The 26362-nt window shown below is 29.4% G+C and overlaps 1 protein-coding gene and 1 long non-coding RNA gene across 20 annotated transcripts in view; one reads left to right on the top strand and one right to left on the bottom strand.

Moving 5' to 3' along the window:
* LOC111631598 overlaps positions 1-7396 on the bottom strand; it is a 15806-nt gene extending 8410 nt beyond the window's left edge. The window contains exons 1-2 of the long non-coding RNA XR_002757730.1: positions 6969-7396; positions 6792-6881 (exon numbers count right to left, since the gene is read on the bottom strand). This is a non-coding gene — a long non-coding RNA (uncharacterized LOC111631598). The remainder of the gene's footprint in view (positions 1-6791; positions 6882-6968) is intronic.
* LOC111631595 (cyclic AMP-dependent transcription factor ATF-1-like) overlaps positions 4932-26362 on the top strand; it is a 57654-nt gene continuing 36223 nt past the window's right edge. For 3 of the 19 annotated variants that reach the window (XM_023375869.1, XM_023375868.1, XM_023375866.1), the window contains exons 1-4: positions 17983-18036; positions 18926-19000; positions 19161-19352; positions 24185-24361. In XM_023375869.1, coding sequence (XP_023231637.1) covers positions 17998-18036; positions 18926-19000; positions 19161-19352; positions 24185-24361 — 483 coding nt within the window. In that variant the 5' untranslated portion in view covers positions 17983-17997. The other 16 variants (XM_023375872.1, XM_023375876.1, XM_023375874.1 and 13 more) reach the window with 16 other exon arrangements.

Below are 26362 nucleotides of genomic sequence, written 5' to 3'. Positions count from 1 at the left end.
GGTTTGCGAAGAATCTTTTCTTGATTTTACTCACCAATTCGGTGCTTGCTTGCATTCTAGGATTTAAATTTATCTACGTAAAAAGAAGGAGTGGGGAAAGGAAGTGAAAGAAACAAACTTTTGAACTTTAACGATACGGAAGCCGTTAATGTGCAGATTACCTAGATACTCTGCAAATTACCTAGGTAATTTGAGAAATTGAACAATTTTTGCAGCTTTAACGGATCACCCTAGTTAATCTGCAGATTAGCTAGGTAATGTACACATTAACGGATTTCGAGCTTTAGCGGTAACACATACACTAAATTATTTAAATATAGGGTGGGGCATAATGGAGTCCCATGTTTACAAGGTGAATTTTAAAAAAACGGTACAAGAATATGGAAAAACTTTTTATTTATTCAAAGTACATGTAATAAGGTTTTTTTGGGTTAGGTTTTAAAAATGTCGTCGTCCAATGGGAGAAAGTCGGTCTTGCTAGGTGGCATGAACGATAAAGTTTTCAGTAGTCAACATGTCATGGCCAGGTGAACAATGGGGCTTTGACATGGAGGCTTTCATTATTGGGCTGCTGGAAACCCCCTGAGAACTGCACCAGTGACCTCTTCACAGCCCGAAAGTCACTGTTTGATGTGCTTTGTCCTCTGTAGGCATCATGAGACTTTTTTTTTGAAGAGGATGGTGTCACTGCTACTGTGACTTCCAACCGATACTGCAACATGCTGGAGAATTTTTTGCACCCCAAAATGGAAGAATACGATACAAGTGGCTTTTGGTTTCAACAAGATGGAGTCACAGCCCATATGACCCATTGTTCTTGTGCCATTTTGACAGATGTTACCCGGTCAACTAATCTCTTTACAAGAAGCCCCTCGCTCCCGATTTGAGCCCCTGTGACTTTTTCTTATGGGGGGTATCTCAAGACAGAGGTTTTTAAACATCGCCCTTGAACCGCACAAGAACTCAAGAAGGCCATTCATGAGGAAATCACCAACATTCCTCCAGATATGCTGGTGAGAGTTGAACAAACTTCAAGGAACAGCTTCAAATGTGCTTGCCTGTGAAGGCCAACATTTGGATGACATCATTTTTAAAACCTAACCAAAAAAACCTTATTAAATGTACTTTGAATAAATAATAAGTTTTTTCCATATTCTTGTACCGTTTTTTAAAAATTTACCTCATAAATGTGGGACTCCATTATACCCCACCCTGTACATTTGTAGATGACAAGATGACATGTTTGAAACAGAATTAAAGTACAACTGAAGTAGACATATTATTAGTAAAAAAATATATATGATGTAGGATATTCATGTGTGACCTATGTGCTGTAATAGAACACATTCTTTACTGCCTTTACATCTATAGTATGTGTATTTCAAGAAGTTATTCTAAAAGTGTTTAAGGAAGAATTTTCATTAGAATAAATTTTTATGTTCAATATATATTTAATAGGAATAACTGAAACACAGTGTAGCAAAAATTTATTTCCATTATGATTATATCATTGATATTTGATTTTACTTCTGATAATGAATTCTTTTAGACAATACAGAATAGTGCTGGCACTAGGTACAATTAAATTAATCTTGTCCAAAAGAAAAAATAGGTGCAAAATCTACAATATTTATTCTTTGATTAGCAAGCTTGGGGTTCACCAAAACTTTTTGCACAGAGTGTAGATGTTCACATGCAATAACCTTTTTCCAATGGAAAACAAGCATATCAGTACCATTTTGTAAAAATTGCAATTTTCAGAGTCAAAAAATCTCTCCAATGACTGTTTCTGAATGATTCCACAGATGATTGTCTAAGCATAAAAAGAGGTGGTAGTTTGAATGCCTAATGTCAGGAGAATAAGAAGGGTGCATAAAAAGTTCCCATCCATCCAAGACTTTGAATCTTATCACAGGTTACATATGCAACATGTGGCCTTGCATTATCCTGTAAGAAGAGAATGCCTTTACAGTTCACTAGCATTTTTGTTTTGTAAGTGCTTCATGAACGTGCTGAAGTTGGGCACAGTAGATATCTACAGTAATGGTAAGCCTAGAAATGTTTTTGGACCACTTGCACATCTTTTGTTTCCAGTTTAAACTTATACAACATACAAGCACAAATAACATAGGTTAGAGCAGGGGTGGCCAACAGTTTTTGCCCCCAGGCCGAATTGGAAAGAAAACTTTTTCCATGGGCCAAACCAGAGGCTGCCTTAGGAAGATTTTGAGGTGGTGTGGGATCTCATTGTGGTGTCACCTCATAGAGATAAAATTGTACATAGAGATTACAGATACATTTTTCACATTATCATGCTTTATCAACATTCTACGCTGTACTTACGAGATTTGTAATGGAGGGTTAACTCTAAACACACAGTGAATTGTTGATCTTTTTTTTTCTTTTTTTTAGGCATCAGAATTTTTCATCGAGCTATTCGGACTTGAGTAGCTAATATTGAAAGATTGATCGTGGCCCAAATAAATTCATTAGACGGGCCAGATCCGGCCCGTGGGCTGTATGTTGGCCATGCCTGGGTTAGAGTATTCATTTTCAAAGTACTTGATATGGTATTCAAGCATATCTTTTCAACTTTTTTGCATATCAATAGATGCTTTAATACCTCTTGTTTTCTACATCACTAAAATTATAACTCCATCTATCAAGTGATTTGCATAAATACTCTGAATTTGTAATTATGGAAAAATGACAACTTTCTTGGTTACCTGATATTTAAATTATATCATGCTCTAAGCATCTTGCCAATAATGAACTGTTTGAAATCAGATTTTACAAGCCATTGTTGAGCAATTGTATAGCACAATTCATTTGATAACGATTTGTCCTATTAATGCCAATATTAACAATTCTGGATTAAGAATCAAGTTAATTAGCATTTATTTTACTTTAAGTATATCAAATAGGTAAAACAGTATTATATAAAACAGGATCTATTATATCAACACTTCATTGTTTAATTAAAAATAATGCAAAATAAAACATTGGAGTATTTAGATGCAAAATAAAATTTAGTAGTGAATATGAAAATTTGTAAGATGAATAAAAACCTATCTGTTACATTAAACAATTCATTTTCTTATTCACTGTTTAGACATTTTGTTTTAAATTTATCCTTCATTTTAAAACATTAAGGGATAATCCATTAATTACATGTAATTTTTGAGCCAAGTTTGACACACTCCGTCATGTACAATGACATATTTTTGGCAAACTCCTTCTAATTGTGTGCACCACAATTCATGGGCCTGATATTAAAGATATGACTTTCAGAAAATATTTGTTAAACATTTTATAGTTTATTCACAAGAATAGTAAGTAGGCCTATCAGAACAAATTCATATGCCATTAATATCACTAAAAAAGTCAATGCAGACAATTATGCCTTGGACTCTTTTCTTTCCCATCTGTACAATGATGCACTTTTTGCAAACTCCCTCTTAAACTGTACACATAATGAATAGACGTAGCATTTTTATTTATAATACCGTTTCTATACCACAGGATGATTATTTAAAGCTATTAAAAAACATTTGTTAATTTTTAAATCTTTGCATTATTTGCTTTATATTAAAAGACTAATTATTTTTTGGAGGCATTTCCCATTGTGTTGTTATCTAAGCTTGCTGACAATTCATTTTTCTAAAAAATAATCACCACCTACATGACTTGGATATTTTGCAGTAGATAGGTTGTAGTAATCCTGTATAAAAAGTTAATTCAATTAGTGTTACAAGTATCTCAAAATTTCAGACATTTACACTGACTATAGCCATTAGTAATATCTTCAGAAAACTAGTTCAAGAATAATATCATTACGATGATTGATCAAATTAAAAATGACACATTTACATGATTTAGTCTTTGTATTATACACAATAGTTGGATAATATTGGTTTTTATATATTAAAAAATAACTGGTTATTCTAGACCACCAGTTATGTTTTTAAGTTTGTTCTGAACTCAATCTATACAATCATCAATGACTAACATTTCTAATATTTATTTATTTCTGTTTTGGATGATAAAGTACATTGTACTTTACCTATTAAAGCAGCTTTAATACAGTTGAATAAGCAAACCAATGACACCCATTTCATTTGAAACACACTGTCACTGGCTTGCTTATCTAGCTCTATTAAGGCCACTTTACTAGGCAACATACTCATTAGAGTATGTTGCCTAGTAAACATACTCATTACTAGTAAACTAGAGTTGCATGTTTAATATGCAAGAAATAAGCAGCAGCAATACATAAACATTAAACAGAATCTTCAGTTCAATCTTTATGCATAAATTAAATTCGATATCATTTCTGACAGAAAACGAAGTAAAGAAACTTTGTTTTATTAATTTTATATTTTTAACTCGTTATGGCAAAAACATCAACATTCCAGCAAAATGTATTAATGTTTGCTAGAATGTTAAGGTTTTTACTTATATTGACGACTGTGGAGTTGGTTTTACCTAATTCTTTTTTTTTTGTTTTGTTTTTAATAGAAATTAATGAAAATGTTTAAGTTGGATAACGTGCAATGAACCATACTCAATATAGCCTCTTCCGAAGAACCAATATTTAAATTATAACGTTATAACTGTATGTTCGAACAATATATATCAAAGAGTAAACATATTTACTAAAAGAACTAATATTCTGAACGACAGTTTAACTAATCGCGACATTAAACTACATAACTGCGTCATTCTCGAAACGACACTTATCAACCCATTGATTATCTATAGATAAGAATTTACCCATACAGCATCTATATAACAAAAACCAATCACGATCTCTCTTTCAGATAGTCATTAAACATTACCATATACGAAAAAAGACAATTTGAGATAACCAATAGTAGTGAAATAGAGATGACATCACCGTTCAAACGAGCCAATAGCTTTGTGGATTTAAAATGACGTCATGCGCAGTAATGGACGTTTATATGCAAGTGTAAAGACGGTGTGTTCAGTGACGAAGATCTTTGACGTGGCTGCTACGTTTCTACCATATTATCCAGTCGGAGTGCTGCAAATTCTGTGACGACGAGAAATACGTAACTGGATGGTAAGTAACTCAGCGGAGCAATAATAACAACAATCAGAGTAGCGAACGTGACTGAAAACATATCTTCGTTAGGCTTAACTATAACGTTACGAGCTTTTTTGCTCGATTATCTTTCGTTAATGCTTATTTTAACGTTTTATTTGCATGGCTAATTATAGAACTTTTACTTAAAAAAAACTGTTTTATTTATTAACGCTTACAGTAACTTATACTTTTATGTGGCATTGATGATGATGATTAGTTTCAGGTTATTAGCTTCACTATGATGTGAAAAATGTTAGTTTTAGAATTATCAAGTAAGATTTTCGTATATAATGAATATAAATGATACTTGTTATTTGATATATATCATTCTAAATTGTTTAATTTCTATAAATAATGAACTTTAAAACTGATGATAATCCCATATACTATATTATTATAGATTTATAAAAATTGGAGTTAAAATAATTATAATTTTGGTTGCATATAAAAAGTTTAAATTGTTATAGCAGTTTATAATTCACATCATGTTTAGTTCTACCTTAAGCATTATCATCCTCATTAATTTGGATTTATTCTGTTTATTATTACTGTTTGTTTATTATAATTTGTATGTTTAATATGACCATAAAAGAATGCAATAATTATAAATTATAGGGGATGAATGTATTTACATTAAGCATATATGTAATTAATTGTATTACATGTTTATGAAATTCCACAATTACAGATACATTTCTAATTTATTTGTTAAAAATAAATGATAATAACATTTCTAATATAATTTAAAATTNTATTAACTGACAAAAACATGGCAATTCTACTACATGAATCAGAAGAAGTCTGCATAATACAATGTGTTCTGCTCAAAATACCTGACTTAAACTATTCATTTTTTTATGGAAAATTAAGGATAAATAAAAGAAACAAGTGACATCTGGTAGGAAAACTCATAAAGTTTTATAGAGAATTTTCATATTGCATGATGGCACAGAAGTCAAATTGTGAGCATTATTGTCCAATCATGGCTTTGCCACAGAGAAAGTGCAAGTCGTGGTCTAGAATAATGCCTAATTGTATGACCACAAGATCTCCCAGTCTGACCTCCTTAGATTCCTTTGTGATGTGACAGATGTGGTTTATGCAACTTCAGTTAGAGACCTTCAGCATCTTCAGGAGCATATCATCTCAGCCATTGCCACTGTGAGATAGGACATGCTGCAGCATACATAGCAAGAAATTGCTTAGTGCCTTGATGATGTCACTGGCTGCTGAAGCTCACATAGAGAGATGGTGATTTTTGAATGAAATTTGGTGTATTTTTCTCTTATATAAAATCTTATATATGCTGAGCTTATATCTTTGATCCTTAATTTTTTATAGCCAAATCAAATTGGTAGTTTTGAGCAGAACACACTGTGCAGTTGTGTTTATTCAATCTTATATAAACATTATCCTGTACAAATGAAAATAAATATTGATAGTTCAATAAAAGAAGATAATCAGGAGATGACAATCATTGATTCCTATATGGATAGTAAGATGCAACAATTAATATGGAAGATTTAAATATTTTATTAGATTAAAACCATTGAAACACCTTTTGTTAGTTTGTAAAAACCAAAATTATTAAAACTACCTTACCAGGAGTTTTAATCTTCTAGAGCTTTTATCACTAAATTTACAAAGTACAGTAGTGTAAAAAATATAATTTGTTTTAACTAACCTGATAGATAGTAAAAATAAGCATTTTTCTTCTGCTAGATTCTTTATCAATAAGGTAAAAAGTCCAAGAACTCTAAACATTCAGAGCTAACTGAAATAATTAAAACATACTCTGTACTTTATCATTTTATATGCATTAATGATGTTATATTGATATATAATTTTATAAATTGCTTACTATATAATGTTACTTAATCATGATTTAATGAAAAATTATTTTTTGGGATGCACTTCTCATTTATTGTCATCCTGATTATGTAAATTGGTAAGATGCACAGATTGACGCCAGAGCAGTTTAGCTTTACTTGCTACTCTGGTGGCCCAGGATTGAATCTAGGCTACGATTGCATGGATTTTCCAAGAATGCTGGCAATCTCTGGGATTTCAACTTGAGGATAAGGAAGCAGCCACATGGAATTCTGTATTATTTCACAGCCACTAGACTCACCCTGTTGAAGAGGCTGGCTGCAACTGTCTTTACAGATCTTCAGGTAGGTGGAGTACTGGACAAGTCAGACCTTGCTTCGTAGCTTCTGAAAGCTGAAAGGCATTGTGCCTTTCGGGCTTCAGTGATGGGTGACTTCCGTTGGACAAGATGGTATAGCTGTTGATATTTAACACAACTGAGCTTTAAANTGATATATAATTTTATAAATTGCTTACTATATAATGTTACTTAATCATGATTTAATGAAAAATTATTTTTTGGGATGCACTTCTCATTTATTGTCATCCTGATTATGTAAATTGGTAAGATGCACAGATTGAAGCCAGAGCAGTTTAGCTTTACTTGCTATTCTGGTGGCCCAGGATTGAATCTAGGCTACGATTGCATGGATTTTCCAAGAATGCTGGCAATCTCTGGGATTTCAACTTGAGGATAAGGAAGCAACCACATGGAATTCTGTATTGTTTCACAGCCACTAGACTCACCCTGTTGAAGAGGCTGGCTGCAACTGTCTTTACAGATCTTCAGGTAGGTGGAGTACTGGTCAAGTCAGACCTTGCTTCTTAGCTTCTGAAAACTGAAAGGCATTGTGCCTTTCGGGCTTCAGTGATGGGTGACTTCCGTTGGACAAGATGGTATAGCTGTTGATATTTAACACAACTGAGCTTTAAAGTTTAAAATAAAGAACAAATAATATAATAAAANAGTAACTTATACTTTTATGTGGCATTGATGATGATGATTAGTTTCAGGTTATTAGCTTCACTATGATGTGAAAAATGTTAGTTTTAGAATTATCAAGTAAGATTTTCGTATATAATGAATATAAATGATACTTGTTATTTGATATATATCATTCTAAATTGTTTAATTTCTATAAATAATGAACTTTAAAACTGATGATAATCCCATATACTATATTATTATAGATTTATAAAAATTGGAGTTAAAATAATTATAATTTTGGTTGCATATAAAAAGTTTAAATTGTTATAGCAGTTTATAATTCACATCATGTTTAGTTCTACCTTAAGCATTATCATCCTCATTAATTTGGATTTATTCTGTTTATTATTACTGTTTGTTTATTATAATTTGTATGTTTAATATGACCATAAAAGAATGCAATAATTATAAATTATAGGGGATGAATGTATTTACATTAAGCATATATGTAATTAATTGTATTACATGTTTATGAAATTCCACAATTACAGATACATTTCTAATTTATTTGTTAAAAATAAATGATAATAACATTTCTAATATAATTTAAAATTGTTTCTTAATGATATTTCAAAACAAACATTGAATTTTTATATTAAAACTAATCATTGAAATTATTTCAAAATTATTTGAATAAAAATAGAATTAGTTAATGATTCAAAAAACAAAAATAGTTACTATTTTACTTACACATCACCATGCTTGGAATCCAGACCACTTTAAACTGAAATAATTTCATTAATTAAAAAATATTCGTAAATTTGTTTAATATTTTAAACGAAATTTTTTATTGTTAAATGAAGCATCAAATAATGAAATTTATTAAAAAGTAAGAGATGATATCAAGAAATGATTGATCTGTAAAGAATACCTGGATAGAAAGTTCATTGGAATAGTTAAACATTTTTAACTGAAATTAATAAATAGAATTTAATCTTTATATTAATTTTCCATACGTTATTGAAGATTTAAAAAGTATCTGCAGAATACATTTCATTATATTGGCCTTATATCAGAGTTCTTATTAGAAGTTGCTATCAAATTTCTTTCTGAAAATTAGAATTACTGCAGATTAAATCATTAAAACTATACAAATATAGTAATTAAAGAAGAAAAATTCATATTATTTAAACTTTTGAAACCAAATTTAGAGATGAAGCTTTAATTGTATTTCATAATTTTAAGAATTTTGAATTATTATTTCTAACGTGCATTTTTTTAAAAATTAAACTGATTGAGATGGGAGATGTATAAAGAAAAATCTTGTTAACACGTTAAAAATTATTATTTTGTCTTAAAAATCTCTATATCAATGTTGTTGTTAACAATTTGAATTGATTATTTCATTAACTCGCGCCATGTTTTATCCAATAAACGTTATATGTTGCAATATAAAATTGATTTTGCACTATTCATCAATATTACAAGGTCTACAGGGTGCACTGGAAAAATAACAGTTACTGCTATTTTTTAAACGAAATTTCGACATATAAAATTGGTATAATTGAATAACTTAAAAATTACATTTAATAAAAACGCAAGTCTTCATAGATTAAGTAAGTCATAGTTAATTGCTTTCTCAAACTTTTGTTTTATAAAACATTTCGTTAAATTCTTATGATGATGATGATGATAACGCAATAAAATGTATATTTCATATAAAAAATTTATAGATTTTTTAAAAAGTTGTTTTGAGTCATTTTCCATTTTATGATATGACGTCATTCCGGAACGTTTCGTCATGTGGATATTTGTTCGGAATTAAAAATTTTAATGTTTATTTATATTTATTTAACATTTTTAAAGCTTTAAATTAAAATAGTGAGAACAATAATAGTAATAACATTTGAATGTCAGTTACAGATTATTCCCTTCATAACTGAATGTCGTCATCGATGTTTCAATCGCATACTGAATTACCTTTTAAATTTTATTCGAAATTAAAAAAAAAAAATTATATTTATTTCGCATTTTGTACAGTTTGAGAATTACTCAATAGTTAAGAGAAAAATTTCTGCATTTGCTTGGCATGACGTCAATCGGAGTGTTTATTCCTTTCATTCTATAAATAAACTTCGATGACGCCATATCCTCACGTGATCGAAACCGGATATTCTGCGCCGCCACTTTCATAAAATTTATTTCCCAAACTTCTCGAATTCGCTTTATTTAATTTGATTTTATTTTTATGACCAGTAAGCATATTTGTTTTCTTTAATTTCTAATGTCAATGAAATGAAGAACTTTTGATTTAATATAATAAGAAATTTTTTAAAAAGTAAACGATGAAATATGCATTCTTTTTAAGGATGAAATAAAAATTAAACGTGTTGATGTGATTTTTGTTTTCGAGACAAGTGCGTCGTTCGTACCGATGACGTCATGACGGGGTTTAATGTTCTAATTTACAACTGACTCAGTAGCTGATTGGATGATCTCATCGCTAACTTTACCCTACGATGACGTCATCGCTTATTATTTTCGAACTCGTAACACGTGGTAATGATTATAACCTGAAGACTTTCGAATATCGAATCAATTTCACTTGTTGCGATTATTTACTAAAATGAAATTTAGTTTAATTATTTATTTTGTTTTGGAAATTTAAAGATGGCAATTTCAATATAAAAGACGCATTATACTCTTAAAATATCTGTACAGTTTGACTTTATGTTGCTAATATGTGGAAAATAATTTAAAAGCCATTGTGGAATTCCTAAAAAACATTTTTTGTTTTTTTAGTCTAATTGGAATATAATTTTCTACAGTCAGGTTATGTTTCTTGCTTAGTATTTGTATTGTGGAAGCTGAATACTTGTTCCACACTTAAATAATCAATGCAAGACTTCCAAATCATTTGTTTATCTAACAATAGAAGCCCACTGATGTTTCTATCCTTTTCTGGTGGGTCTTGTTGCATGATGGTAGCTTTGCCACTAGTAAGATCATCTGTGTCATACAGGTGGAAGAGTAAGTATCGGGCATAAAAAACACATTTGTTCACCAGGTTGAGAGTTAATGAGAGATTGTTATCCTATTTTAAAAAAATTTCTAATGTCAGAAGCTACAAACAATAGTAACCTTAAAAGTTACAGCTTGGTAGTCTGTGAAAATATGCATTTCAGGACAACTGATAAGAGACAACTGTTATCAGTTGTCATAAAAATTCATAACTGCATAATTTTTTCCAATTAACCTCAACATACTTTACATGTTGTAAACAGCCTAAGCAATATATGTGTTCCCATAATACAATTAAAAAATATTGCTTTTATTTACCTCTGTTACAATTTATCAAAACTATTAAACTGTTCAAGAAGGGGAAGAAATAATATAAGAACTGTAACAATAGAATCCTGTAAAATTCAAAAGTTAATAACTGTTTTGTTTGTAATGTAATCAGAAAGATTTTACTTTTATTTAAAAATTTGTTTTTTAAAATGCATTTAAAACTTAAATAATTATAACATTTAAGTTTTGCTCCATTCCTTTTAAAGTTTTTTTTTAATGTTCTTTATAACATTTTTGACAGTATTTCCTTCAATCATTGTGACTGCTCTTTTCCACTTCAGAGAAAAATATCTAATGTCTTTTACTGTTTGTTCTGTTTTTATTCTTTTTTAGTTATTTTTTACAAGAGTAAATCTTTCTATTGGTCGGCATTGTGATACATTTGATTCATGTCTCTACATACAAAATCGATTTCATTCTGTTCCAGCCAGCTTATGGATTTTGCATATTGTGTTGTTGCCAAATCTGGCCAAAACAAAGTATGGCCACCATGATTACTGAAAAAGAAAGATTTATTTTTTTAAACATTCTTTAATATAAATTTCAGCACTAATATTTTCTTTTGTCACAAACGACAAACTTTTCAATCCACACTGGCAAATTGCTAGTCATACCAGATATTTTAAGGCAAACTTTCCAACACTGATTAATGTTTGAGATTCTGGAAGAAGTTTTTCTTCAAACATTGTTTAACCTGGAAGTGTTGAGAAGTCAGCCTTCATGTATATTTTGTATTCTGAAACCAAATAAGAATTTTTCTTGCAAATTACAGAATACAATTTTTGAGCTTCAGTTTTATTATCTTTTCTTTTTCTGCCACTTTAGGAATATTTTTGTTTTTTATATGAACTCATACTTGCACACTGCTTGCCTTTTGAACCATTGATTAATTTCTCATTGTTTTTGCAATATCTTTCACTAACATATGGTAATTTTTGGAAATGACTTTGATTATCTTCTGGTTGAGTTGCGAGTTGCAAGAACCATATTTTCCACTGGGACCTAGCTTTTAAGAAATGGACAATGTCTTATGATACAAATTTACCACTCCATCTACCATACTTCGGAGAAATCTGTAGCTCAATTGTTATGAAATGACTTATTTTGTCTGGATTTTCCATCCATTTGTCAACAATTGCTTTTGATGGTCTATTTCATTCATTGTTTAAAGCACTATTACAGTTACTTTAATAAAATTGATAATGGAATTCTTATTCTAATTATTTGAACTTGTTGCTATGTCGACAAACAGAATTATAAATAATAAACAAAGAAGTTAATATCTTTTGAATTTTAAGATCTGTGATAGAAATCCATAATTCATTTGTAATCAAACATATTATCAACTGTATTCTTCTGTCATATACAAAATAAATTATGGAGTGACATTTAATGTGACAACAACATTCTTTAATAGATAAAAGAAATATGAAATCATAAAATATTAAAATTATCATATTTAATGGAAATATGTTTAAATACTCCCCTTTTTTTCTTGGATAACTTTTATGAAAGATGATTTAGATCCTCTGAATGAATAATATTTCCTATCACTAGATAAAATGCCTTGATATGAGTCACTTTGAAATGAATATCAATGTTTTTTTCTTAAGTCTGTTTCTTTGAAATGGAATATGATATATTTATAAAGTTAATGTAGAGAACTGCTGTTATTCATTGTTCAAAATATTAGGTGGGAAAAAAATATTAGCAAATGAAATGGCTGATTTTTACTTCTTACTTTCAACATTTATTTATTTTATTTAAAACTTACATATTTGATCAAAATTGTTTCTGCCAACATTAATACACTTTTCCCAATACAATAGAAGTGCATTAGTGCCAGTTTAATAGAAATGAGAATGAGAAGCCAAAAAGCCATTAAAAGTACTTTTTATTGCATCCTCTTGAAGACTTTTCTTGCCAAAAAATGTCCAAATGTATAAAAAAAAATGATAGTCTGATGTCAAAATGTTTGGAGAATAAGGTGGGTGGGGAAGAATTTCATTTGAATATTTTCATTTTTCTGACAAATAATTAAAGAACTACAGACTGCCAAATGATGCTTCTTATCTCTCTCACTGAGTTCATGTGGTACTCATTGTCAAGTTTCTTAACTTTCCTTAACATGTTTATTCAACCATTTCTCGACATCTAATGTCCAGTATGTTCAACCTTTCCGCAATTTCCTAAACAGTCAGATAATCTTCAATTCTGATTTTTGAGATCTGTATTTCCAGAATGAAATTTTTTGAACCAATGCCTTGTGACCTGCTTACTCATAGAACCTTCACCAAAAGTTTTATTGGTATTTCAGGTTGCTTCAGCTACATTATGTTCTTACTCATAAAAGAAAATTATTCAATTTGCTTTTTCCACACCATCAGAAAAAGTACTCTTAAACTTGTGGAACTCACAATATAAATGAGATTACCTGTTTAAATTCACATATTATGTGTGTGCTGTTCCAATTGCAAACATACAGCACTGTTCACATGGAAAAGTTGAACTACAAGGTCAGAAAGTTTAAATTTTAAAAAACTGCCATTTCATTTGCAATGATCTAATAGTTTATAATTTGTAGTTTTGTTAGCTAACATTCATTATAATTAATAACTTATACTTTCAATATACTTATGACTTCTAATGAGAATGTTAGGAAAATCACTTTTAAAAATTCTGAATTTTTTTAATAAATCAAGAATTTATATAAATTAGTAAACCATATTTAAATTTTCCATTTTATTTTTAATCCAGGTGTATTCAATAGTGTAATGAATCAAAGTGCTTACATTCACTTAGGGAAAATAATTGTTTCTACATGAAAGAAACTAGTTCAAAAAATAGTTTGGAACAATGCATAATAGAATATACTCATAGAACTAACTGACCAACATCATTACTATCTCCAATTCATTTGTCTTGCCAAATGATGACCTCTGTCATGATCTTCCATTTACCTCTATTCTCAGTATAAAAGAACATAAGATGTACAAGATTGTGAACTACAATGTGCATCTACGCAATATATATAGGGGAAAAAGTCCTTGTGTTATTAGATGGCAGTAGTCAGAAAAATCTGGGACATCTAGCAGCTGTAAGTATAAAGGATACTTCTTAAGGAAAATAGGGACAAACAGGACCACGAATATGTTGGGGTCATAGCAAGATTGTTGATGAGTAGGATAACTACACCATACATCAGAGATACCATCCACAGCAGTTGCTAGATATGCTACGGAAGAAGAGATATTTATAAAATGGGATAAAGCAAGAGTTGTCAGACCTTCAAGGGAGAAATTCAACCTAAAGTATATCAAAGTTTTAGATTTATAAATCAAAAAGTAAAGGAAATTCAATAAATTGTCTGGACCCCTGTTTCTTACAATACTGTACAAGATTCCTAAACAACTATGCTGAAATATTAGCTAGAGTTTAAAGTTTAGGGTAAAGTTAAGGTATGTGCTAATTAAGGTTATTTGACATATTTATGTCAATAGTTAATCTGTTTCTTCACTAAACTTTTGTTTCTTTGATCTGCTTAGTATTGTAAGCCCTGATATCTTTTCTTATTTCTTTCCTAGTTAATTTACAGAGTATAGAATATTCAATTTTATTCTTTGAATTTAAGTCTTGTTTTGGTGTTCTATGTTTCTGTAATAAATCTACAAGGTTTTGCAAGAGTTTGGGCTGCAATTTGAAAAACTTGTAGACCTACTGGTATACTATAAAATCCCATTGTTGTCCATCTCTCATTCTGTCCTTCCTTAATCTCAAGAACAGAGTTAGTTAGATGAAAATCAAGACCAGACATGAAAAGCTTAGTGGCAGAAAATCCAGATTAACTATATAAGAACTTCCAGTTTGCACCAAAAGTCATGTTATTTCAGTTAAAAAATTTTCCCCTGAAAGGAGTTAGAAGACCAGCACAACTCTCCATTGCAAACAGGAAAAGTATGATGTACAGGGGCAAAACACTACTAATTTGAGGTGGAGAGCATATATTTTTAATTAAATAAATTTAAAATATTAAAAATTGCAGCCTGACATTGAGATGATGTCACAATAAAATAATTGCTCGTTAGGCTTATCAATTATCATTCTTGCAATTCTACTAATTGTTCTAAGCATGCTTTAGTTCAACAATTTATGCCTTTGTTTCATTTTAATCATGGAAATTTTATATTGTAGCCTATGTATTCAAATAGTATATTTCTAAATTTTTTGACATTTAGAATCTTCATCATATTTTTGAGTCTGCTTTCCTACCAGTTTCAATCTATTAACTCTCAAGTTTAGTCTTACAGTAGTACTAACTAATCTGTGGGATGTTAATACAATAACATTCATGACAATATTTTTCCTATTCAGAGAATGAAATCAATTTCATTTTTTATTTCACTATTGAGGCTTATCTATATCTGTTTTCTATTTGCCTTTTTCTTATTAAAAATATTCATAATGTAGACAGCATTTTGTTCAAAAAATTCAGCAAGAATACTTCCTCTAGCATTTCTTTGGCCTGTTTCAAGTAAGCCTACTTGAGATCTCATGTTATTCTTTATTGCCCTACCTTTCCATTAAAAATTCCCAAGAACAGTTGTATAATATGGTTAGGATTTCATAAAACTCTAGTATTCTTGTCAGAGTGATATGTTGGGACATAAGTTTAAATGATATGCAAAAACTATCTTTGATTTAACCAAACAGTGATTTATGCAAGTGTGTGGAAGTAATCTCAAGTGAATTTTAGTCTGTTTGTTAATCATTTATGGATCAAAAAGCCTAATCATCCATTTGAGGTGGTGTTGGCCTGGGCCATGTTTAGTAATGCAGAAAATCTAAGTTAGAATTCTGAGTGGCTTAGTGGGCAGAGCTAAGAATGTTCTGAGCATCATTGAACGATTATTCATAATTAGACAACTGGGCAAAATTGTGTTAGAAGTTAAAATTACGATTGCAACGATTGTCGTAAACAAACTGGTCGAAAAGGATGAAGTAACCAATACAATTATTCAAATGGAAGCTGTGTCAGTGTGATGATATTAATGAAGCAATTATTAATTGTAGTCAACAAAATGGACTGCTATCTTCTGTTAAAATGTATTTGGAATCTGTTATACCGACGTTTGATGATTTTACATTTTGAAGTCATTTTAGAATGAGTTAATGATTTAGAATGTAAGAATAACTTTGTGATTGTTATAATAAAATATGTTTAGTCCAACTTGAGCAGCCATCTTGCAAATCGTACAAAGAGACAAAAACAATGATGTCATTAGTAGAAGTTAGCATAGATGAAAGAAGCTGACTGAACTAGCTAGAACTCTAGAGGTGGGAGGAGTCGAGCAGTAGTTAGAAACGAGTTCAACATTGCAGCATAACTAGACTTAGCAAGAATTCTGCATTACTGAACATTGCCCTGGCTATGGTAGAGCATATGCTCACTCTTAAGAGTCTGCAACTGTTCTGTCCTGTGTATCTCTGAAAGACCTATCACATTCATTTTCCAGATCAATAAGCTTATCATTGTTAAGGAACAATCTATAGTTATAGGTTCATGATGAATACAATGTTTATTTATATTCATGCATTACCTCACCACACTGGACCTATGCAGGTTGCTGAGGGCTACTTGTCTGCGACTGCTTATTTGCTACTTAAATTGATCTTATTCCCAGCCAACCATCATTACTGATAGTTGTTTTTCTGTTACAACTGGGAGATATATTCAGTAGCATGCAGCTTTACCTAAGGATTAACAATATTATTTAAACAAAATAAACTAAGCTTTAAATAATAAATAGAATTTGATTAATTTATTTAAGTGTTTAGTTATCAGTGAATTGTTGTAAATTATTAAAATCATTGAAAAAATTATTAATTTAAAACTCACTTTATGATGTAACATTTCAAAGAATTGACAATGCATGTTAAATTGCATATGATAAATTTAACAAGCATTAAGTTGATCAGTAGGAATAGCCACAATATAATTTACAAGTGTTGAAAATGTCATTATCAAGAGAAACAACAGTGAATTAGCATGATTGAAAAATTAATGTGCTCCAATAAAAAGTTTATGAACTTTAATTTGTACTTTTATTTTCAATAGACTGTTAATTTGTCTTACTTGATTACTTATATGGTATTCTAAATAATTCCTAAAGATTTTGATTCTTATTTTAAAATTTGTTTTTTTTTTTATTTAGATTTTAATTTGGTCTTTTTATATGCAATATACAGTAAGACCTGCTTAATGCAAGGGATGCATTCCTACATGACAAACTGTTAAATGAGATCATTTTAACAAAAAGAAAATAGGGATAGGGGAACACACAACAAAAAATAAAAAAAATTTCTTTTAATTTTAAGTTATTTTTATATTAATTTGTATAAAAATATATGTTAAATAACACTAGACAAATGTACACAGAAATGTATAATAATATATTAATTAGTTCATTTTTTGTGACGAAGATACTGACTTTTCTGAAAATTTTTTTTTTTTCAATAAAGTTGTGAAGTTTCAATTGTTGCTGTTTTCTTTTCTTAAGCAAATGTCGGTAGCAGAAGATTGCATCCAAAATGCCTCATTTTGCTTTTGCACTCCTTTTAAAATCTAGATCATTCGCTACAATTTGATCGACAATTTCCGTTATCGTTACCAAACTTTTACTAAAGAAATCTGTAGCAAGTTCTTTGGGTTCTTCGTTTTCAGAATCTCGTTTTCCAGTTCTACATGAATTCCTTGTTCTGCCAGTTCCTGAAGTCATTCTTGGTAAGGCACTCACCAGAAACCTGCAATAACTCTTCAATATCTTGCTCGTCTACATCTCCTAGTCCTGCTGTATTGATTAGGTTGAGTTTGGTCAACCTAACGATACAGCGATAGGCTCTTCTCATTGAGAATTCTTGGATATCTTCAGCCATAACTTCTTCCACACACTGTTCATGCATTTATCAGTTAATTCTTGCCAAGCCAAGTCAGTATTTCCTATGACATCCATGATGATATATTTTTTCCAAAATTGCACAAAACAAACATGGATTTAAGGGAAGTACAGCGCTACGATGAATTGCCACCTTTTGCTGATTGGTTTTCGTGTTTGGGAATAATTGTATTATATACGAATCAATGAAATCACGCATTATTTTGAATCGGTGTAAATTTTGAGCATTTTTTTAAGTTTCAAGCAGACTGCATTATATTGAATCAGCATTAAACGAGGCAGCATTAAATGGGGTCTTACTGTACTTACATTGAATATAAATTTTTAAAATTTATTTTAGTTTGAATACTTTGAAATAAGAACATTTACTCATAAAGTTGGTTGTATTTTTACTTTTTAGTTAACATACTAGTATGAATATTTTACTTATAATGCTAATTAAATTAAAGATGTTAGAATAATTTTCCTTTTTATGTACAGTACAGTACATATCCAATTCAAGAGCAAAACTTAAATATCAGTTTAAGTTAAGTTCTAATTTCAAGACATTAGAATTTTTGGGAATCAAGTAGATGTAATTTTGCAAAACAATAATAATATTGAGTAAAAGTTTCTTCGTCCAATAGAGAGACTAGTGATCTTTATCACATCTCTCTTAATTATTCACAATAAATGGAGACCAATACACTTTATTTACCTATTTAACAATCGTTTCAGATTGGTATTATTCAGTCCCTCCTCAGGCTCCAGTGTCCAAGGTTGTTGTCTCTCTCTAGGGGAGATGCAATAAAGGTAAATAAAGTGAATTGTTTTAATCTTGGTCTCTGATTATTGCAGATAATTAAGATGTGATAAAGATTACTAGTCTCACTATTGGAAAAAGAAATTTTTATTCATTGTTATATCCATTTTTGTTTTAATAATTTATTAAACAACATTTATATTTTTTTAGCATATGGAAAGATTGTCAGAAAATCAAAACAGCGGATCATCGTTAACTTCACAAAATAATGATAAAACTCCAGCGTCGTCTGCAACAGTCGTTGTTACACCAGGAAATGGTCAGACAGAGATAAGAACATCATCTGCAACAGGAAGAACAAATGGAACTGTACTCTTCACTTCTCCTACAAACATTAAACATGTGAGTAACTTAAGAGTTTTTCAATTAAATACAGTAGTGCTCAAAATATACATTATTTTAAAAAATGTATTAAGTTTTTTAACAGAAATGTTTAGCTAATAAGCTGGGAATTGTTGAGATATAAAAAAATAACTTCCAAAAACTTAGGATAATGGAAATAAAAAGCTAAATTCATGAGAAAGTAAATACTTTTATAAATAAAAATTTTAAATAATACTGGCTTATCAAATTTATTTATTATTATTATTATTATTAACTGTATTAACAAAAATCAGGAAGAGAGGGTTGATAAAAAGTCGATGAATCCTTGACAGGGTTGAGAGTCAAAAAAGTTTGGAAACCCCTGCATTAGATAAATGTAAAAATTTTAGACATTAAAAAATGAATAATTTTACAAAGTTAAAACTGTGTAAACTGGAATTAGGTTTGAGAAAAAATGACACAGTTTTATTATTGATTATTTTTTATAGTATAAGAATGAAGAAAAATTAATATATCATATTAATTATATGTATTATTAATGTTAATTATTATATTATTATATGTATTATTAATGTTAAGTATTATATTAGTATATATATCAATATAATTGAAATTTTTTGAATAGGCAGTTCATCCATACTTTCTGAATTTAAATTTTGATTCTGTATAAAAGTTTTCAAGTTACTCAGGACTGATTTTCAGTAGAATCTTACTGAATTTTGCTGAATATTTAAATTATCTATATTTATACAGTTAGACTATCATAGTCTAACTGTAAAAGTGAGCTTCATTAGTCAATTTGGAGTAGATGTTCTTGAAGATCAGTCTTGAGTGATTTGAAAACGTTTTGAGGACATAATTTTTGATTGTAAAATATCATAAAAGTATAGTCTAATTAGTTTAGTTACTTGTATTGAGAATTACTTTGGGAATTTAAGTATATTCTTGGATTACAGTAGCTGCAAAACCATATTATTATTTGTCAAAAAACATAAACACCTGAAAAAATTGTGTTTAAATAATTTATTATTGAATACATCCATAAAGATTATACAGTAAGCCTCTGCTTAATGCTGCCTCGCTTAACGCTGATTCGATATAACACAGTCTGCTTGAAGCCTTAAAAAAGCTCAAAATTTATGCTGATTTAAATTATTGTGGCATTTCATTATTCGTTTATAATACGATTATTTGCGAACACAAACCAATCAGCAGTAGGTGGCAAAAAGGTGTACTTTCTTTAAATCTATGTTTGTTTGGTGCAATTTTGGAAAAAATATAACATCATGGATGCCATAGACAATATGAACTTTGGTTGGCAAGAATTAACTGATAAATGCACGAACAAAGTGTGGAAGAATTTACAGCTGAAGGTATCCAAGAATTCTCAACGAGAGAGCCTATCGCTGTATCATTAGGTTGACCAAACTCAACCTAATCAATATAGCAGGACTAGGAGATATAGACGGGCAGGATATTGAGGAGTTACAGCAGGTTTCTGGTGAGAGCCTTACCAATGACGACCTTCAAGAACTGGCAGAACAAGGAATTCATGTAGAACTGGAAAATAGAGATTCTGAAAACGAAGAACCCAAAAAATTTCTCTACAGTTTTCCTTAGTAAAAGTTTGGTAAGATAACTGAAATTGTTGATCAAATTATAGCGAATGATCTAGATTTTGAAAGGAGTGCAAAAGCAAAACGAGGCGTTTTGGATGCGATCTTCTGCTACCAACATTTGCTTAAGGAAAGAAAAAAGCAACAATTGAAACTTCACAACTTTATTGCAAAAGAACAAGAATTTCAGAAAAGTCAGGACCTTCATCACAAAAAATTAACTTTACATTTCTGTGTGCATATGCTTATGTGTTATTTAACATATATTATTATACAAATTAATATAAAAATAACTTATAATTAAAGTAAAATTTATTTATTTTTGGTTGTGTGTTCCCCTATCCCTATTTACTTTATGTTAAAATGACCTCGTTTAACGCTGTTTTGCTTAGTGCTTCATTGTCTAGGAACACATCCCCCATGTTAAGCAGGGTCTTACTGTATTTTTGATAAGATTCTCAGTATTGGCTGGATAACCATATAGTAAAAATTCTCCTATGCAGTAAGAATTTTGGTTTTAATTTACTCTGGCTTGTTGTTACTTTAATTTCATTGCTGGTAAAACCCACTATCGTCAACATCAATTTTGCCTACATAATGAACAAAATTGAATTTAGTCATATTTGTTGTAAGCACATGAGAAAATCCATCCAGTTCATTTTAAATACAGTAATACCTCGACTTACGCTACCCCAACTTACGCGATTTTCAAATCTCATCGATTCGTCTTTTGTTTGAACGCCACACAAGTCTTGATTACTCACTCCCCCCACACTATTGTTTAGTTTACATGTTCGGATGTGCCGCGCGGAATCGACGCATAGCTACAATTTATTTTGTGTTATTTATTTCTGTGTTTGTTATATCTACAGATACTTGAGAGACTCTATGTTGTGATTTCTTGTAACCGTGAACTAATCAAAAGGCGAGATAAGGTTAACGAGAACATTTATTAGCTTACATACATCAGATTTGGATTTTACACAAATTGCGAAAATATACTCCGACTTACGCGAATTCGACTTACACGGTTATCACTCGGTTCCACCTATTGCGTAAGTTCGGGGTATTACTGTATTCAGTGATAAGTAAAATAAGATTGCCTAAAATCTATCATATCTAATTCTCTATTTCTAATTCTAAGTTCCTATTGAAAAATTGCTAAACAAATTTCTTATTTTCCTGTTTTTTAAATTTTAGTTTTTAAGTATAGTTTCATGTATGGTTAATGAATAATAAATACTATACAAATTGAGCTCTGTAATCCAAAATAAATCTGATCCAATACTTTTTTCTAAGCATGGCAGATTTTTAAATTAGTTTTTAGATGACTATTACCCAAAATCTATTATTTTTAAATAATATAAATATATTAAAGACTATATTTATTTATATTTTTTGCTTAGAAATGGATAGATATATTATTGAAAATATTATATTTACTTATAATATTTTCAATAATTTCTAACAATGACATTGAAATAGACATGAATGACATCAACATAACAGCCGAGAACCAGGTTAACTATGAAAGCAATAATTATTTCAACTGTTGCAGTAGTAACCTGTAAATTAAGATAATTAAGGTATTCTTTAAATTTTTACCCACTCATCTCCTGTTGCAAGATAATAAAACTTGCCCTCAAAAAAACCCAAAACTTCAAATAAACCAGGGGATATATATGTTTTACAAATAAACTCCCTTGGTTTTGAGGAAATACAGTATATACAAAGTCTGAAGTCCTAAAATTGCTTTAACAAAACTTTTCAAATACAGTGGAAACTTGATTATTCTAACTTGATGAAACCAGGGTTCTTTCAGATAAACAAAATTTTAGATAATCCAGAAACTTATTTGTTATTGTGTTTTGGGTGCATCAAGCATTATCCATTAAAATTTCATGAACTATAAATACTATAATACTGTATTTGAAAGTAAATTGATTTACTCAAAATCTAATTTAATATTATGTATAAGACCTAGTTTCGTGGCACTAAGAACAACAGATTACATAGTAATTTCCAGTTACATGGAGAGTTGGGTCTCTATGTATTATATATATTCTATGGTATGTATAATGCTATATGTTCTACTTGTTTTTTATGAAAATAGTTTCCGATAATTGAGTTTGTAATGTATGTAGAGTTAAAATGTTTTTTGATTAAAATCTGCATTTTGAGGTGTTAGATGTTTAAGTAACTCCCAATAAAATATTTTTGTTAATTGTCTAAATAACATAAGTATATTTGAATTCTAAAATTGAATATATAAAATTTTAAATCCTGATAACTATATTAAAGCCAAATGATTACCAGATTAAATAAGGCTACATTACCACCACGTAATAATTATTAAATACCAAGTAATTTGGCACTAGAGGTAAGCATTAAATGCCATCTTTTATTAAATTTAATAATTATAATTAAATTTATATTTATTAGAAAATTTAGAAATTCAAATTAAATATGTCTGGAAGTGAAGGATTGAATGGAGGCACAGGTAGCATAATTGGTAACGCATATGTAGATGCATTGCCAATTAGCAGCAGTTGTGGGTTTGAGTCTCACTTCAGACCAATTATTTTTCCCAGAATTTTCTAAATTATTTAATAAACATTAATTTAATTATAAATATTAAATTTAATAAGAGATTGCACATAACACTTACATCTAGTGCCAAATCACTTGGTATTTGATAGTTATTAGTAATGGTAATGTAGCCCAATTTAATCCATTAATCATTTGGCTTTCTGAAATTGAACTCAATATTAAAAAAAAACTCAATATATAATTTTTTTAAATATTTTCTGGTCACTGAATCAGTTCAGTAATGAAATGTTTCAAAACTAGTCAATAAGTTTAAATTTTAACTCCTTGAAATTGTCTAAATTTTATTCACTTTATTTTGAAACATTCTTATATTCAGTTTTTTGAGTCTTAAATGCATCAGACTTTCATTTAACAAACTTCAAAAATTCTTTAAAATGTTTGAAGTTTATAAGATATGTACTATGTCAGTTTAATTTTAATTTCAAATGTTTAATATTTAAAAATACAATATTAAATGCACTTTAAAAAAATTTTTTTAAAATGGCATTTGGTAAACTGAAAAATTGTATTGTATGTTTTGTGTTGGCTGCTGGTTATTTTATACAGAATTAAAAATGATAATTTATACTTGTTAATCAGTTTAAGTGTATTTTAAAAGTGTTTATTTCTTGTGCTGTACTGAAGGTGGTAACATCATCATCACCTACAACTCAGGCAATAGCAGTACCCCAGACTGGTGGGTCTGTGTCCATAGTACACGTTGCCATACCTAGTCAACCAGTACAGTCAGTCATACAGCCTAGTCCTAACCAGCACTCGGTCATACAGGCACCCAGTGGTACCACCGTACAATCTGTACAGGTATGATACAACTGATTATGTATTTGTGGTATGGGTACTTTTTTCTATATAAATTTATTACCATAATTTCCTGTGTATTACCCTTGCGTAAGTTCGGGGTATTACTGTATTCAGTGATANGATTTATCTAGTTAATTTAGAACTCAGTTCTTTGTATTTTAATATGTTTTTAACCCGAGGCAGACCTCTGAACAAAGTTGAAAATGCTTGTTTTAATAAAACTAGTGCTGGAAAAGTGTATAAGGTGTAATGTGGTTAGTATTTAGTTAATTTTTTAAACTGTACATTTTTTCTGTTTGACATCAATTAAAGCAACATTCATATACATTATTATTTAATATCTTCAAATTCAATGGATCCTGAATAGGTAACATATTGTTACCTATTAGAAATAAAACTGTTTTGTCTGGAAGCCTAAGTTTATTAATATAAAAAAAATGTTTTCAGCCTGTTTTAGACCGTACTGACTAGTTTTATCTGCATGTCATGCAAGTAATTTTGTCATGCCGCAGGCTTGATAATCAATGCATAAATAATGTAAATTTTGCACCCATTTTATCTTGGCACCCTGTGCAGCCATACAATTTCATCATATCTAGAGCTGGCACTGATCTTAGATCAGTATCAGCTTATATATATAAATATTTGAGAAATGGAACATCTGTTATGAACCAAACAACAATATTTAAATTATAAGCATACAAAATTATCTTGAAAAATAGTATTTAGATTTAAATTAAAATAAAAGTAATAATAAAAATATTTCAAATATAAAACTAATAATAAAACATTTTAATTTTAAAATTAATTTAAAAGTATTAAATAATAATATTTTGATTTTTACATCTACCCCTTAACAATATTAAAATGTTAAGAGGGATAGAATGTCTGGGACCATGCCTTTTAAACTGCAAATTGGTTAAGTGGCACAACTTCAATATCATCATCATTGATATTGATGATGATTGATATCATCATCAATATCAATGATGATGATATTGAAGTTGTGCCACTTAACCAATTTGCAGTTTAAAAGGCATGGTCCCAGACATTCTATCCCTCTTAACATTTTAATATTGTTAAGGGGTAGATGTAAAAATCAAAATATTATTATTTAATACTTTTAAATTAATTTTAAAATTAAAATGTTTTATTATTAGTTTTATATTTGAAATATTTTTATTATTACTTTTATTTTAATTTAAATCTAAATACTATTTTTCAAGATAATTTTGTATGCTTATAATTTAAATATTGTTGTTTGGTTCATAACAGATGTTCCATTTCTCAAATATTTATATATATAAGCTGATACTGATCTAAGATCAGTGCCAGCTCTAGATATGATGAAATTGTATGGCTGCACAGGGTGCCAAGATAAAATGGGTGCAAAATTTACATTATTTATGCATTGATTATCAAGCCTGCGGCATGACAAAATTACTTGCATGACATGCAGATAAAACTAGTCAGTACGGTCTAAAACAGGCTGAAAACATTTTTTTTATATTAATAAACTTAGGCTTCCAGACAAAACAGTTTTATTTCTAATAGGTAACAATATGTTACCTATTCAGGATCCATTGAATTTGAAGATATTAAATAATAATGTATATGAATGTTGCTTTAATTGATGTCAAACAGAAAAAATGTACAGTTTAAAAAATTAACTAAATACTAACCACATTACACCTTATACACTTTTCCAGCAATAGTTTTATTAAAACAAGCATTTTCAACTTTGTTCAGAGGTCTGCCTCGGGTTAAAAACATATTAAAATACAAAGAACTGAGTTCTAAATTAACTAGATAAATCAAAACAAATGACATCATCTTTAGTTTTGATTTTATTAATAAAATGGTAGATAGTATAGTTATATATATATACAAAATGAAACATTATGTTGTTAAGTGAATATTATTGTTTTAAATATATACTGTATAACTATTTTAGACTACAAAATCCACTTTAACCCCTTGCATTTTTTATACCTATATTGC

This window comes from Centruroides sculpturatus, unplaced genomic scaffold (genome assembly GCF_000671375.1).
Source record: "Centruroides sculpturatus isolate CEXI.00-Female unplaced genomic scaffold, Cexi_2.0 scaffold504, whole genome shotgun sequence".
Taxonomy (NCBI): domain Eukaryota; kingdom Metazoa; phylum Arthropoda; class Arachnida; order Scorpiones; family Buthidae; genus Centruroides; species Centruroides sculpturatus.
Note: the sequence above shows the minus strand (reverse complement) of the source record. Positions and strands in the feature narration are given on the sequence as shown.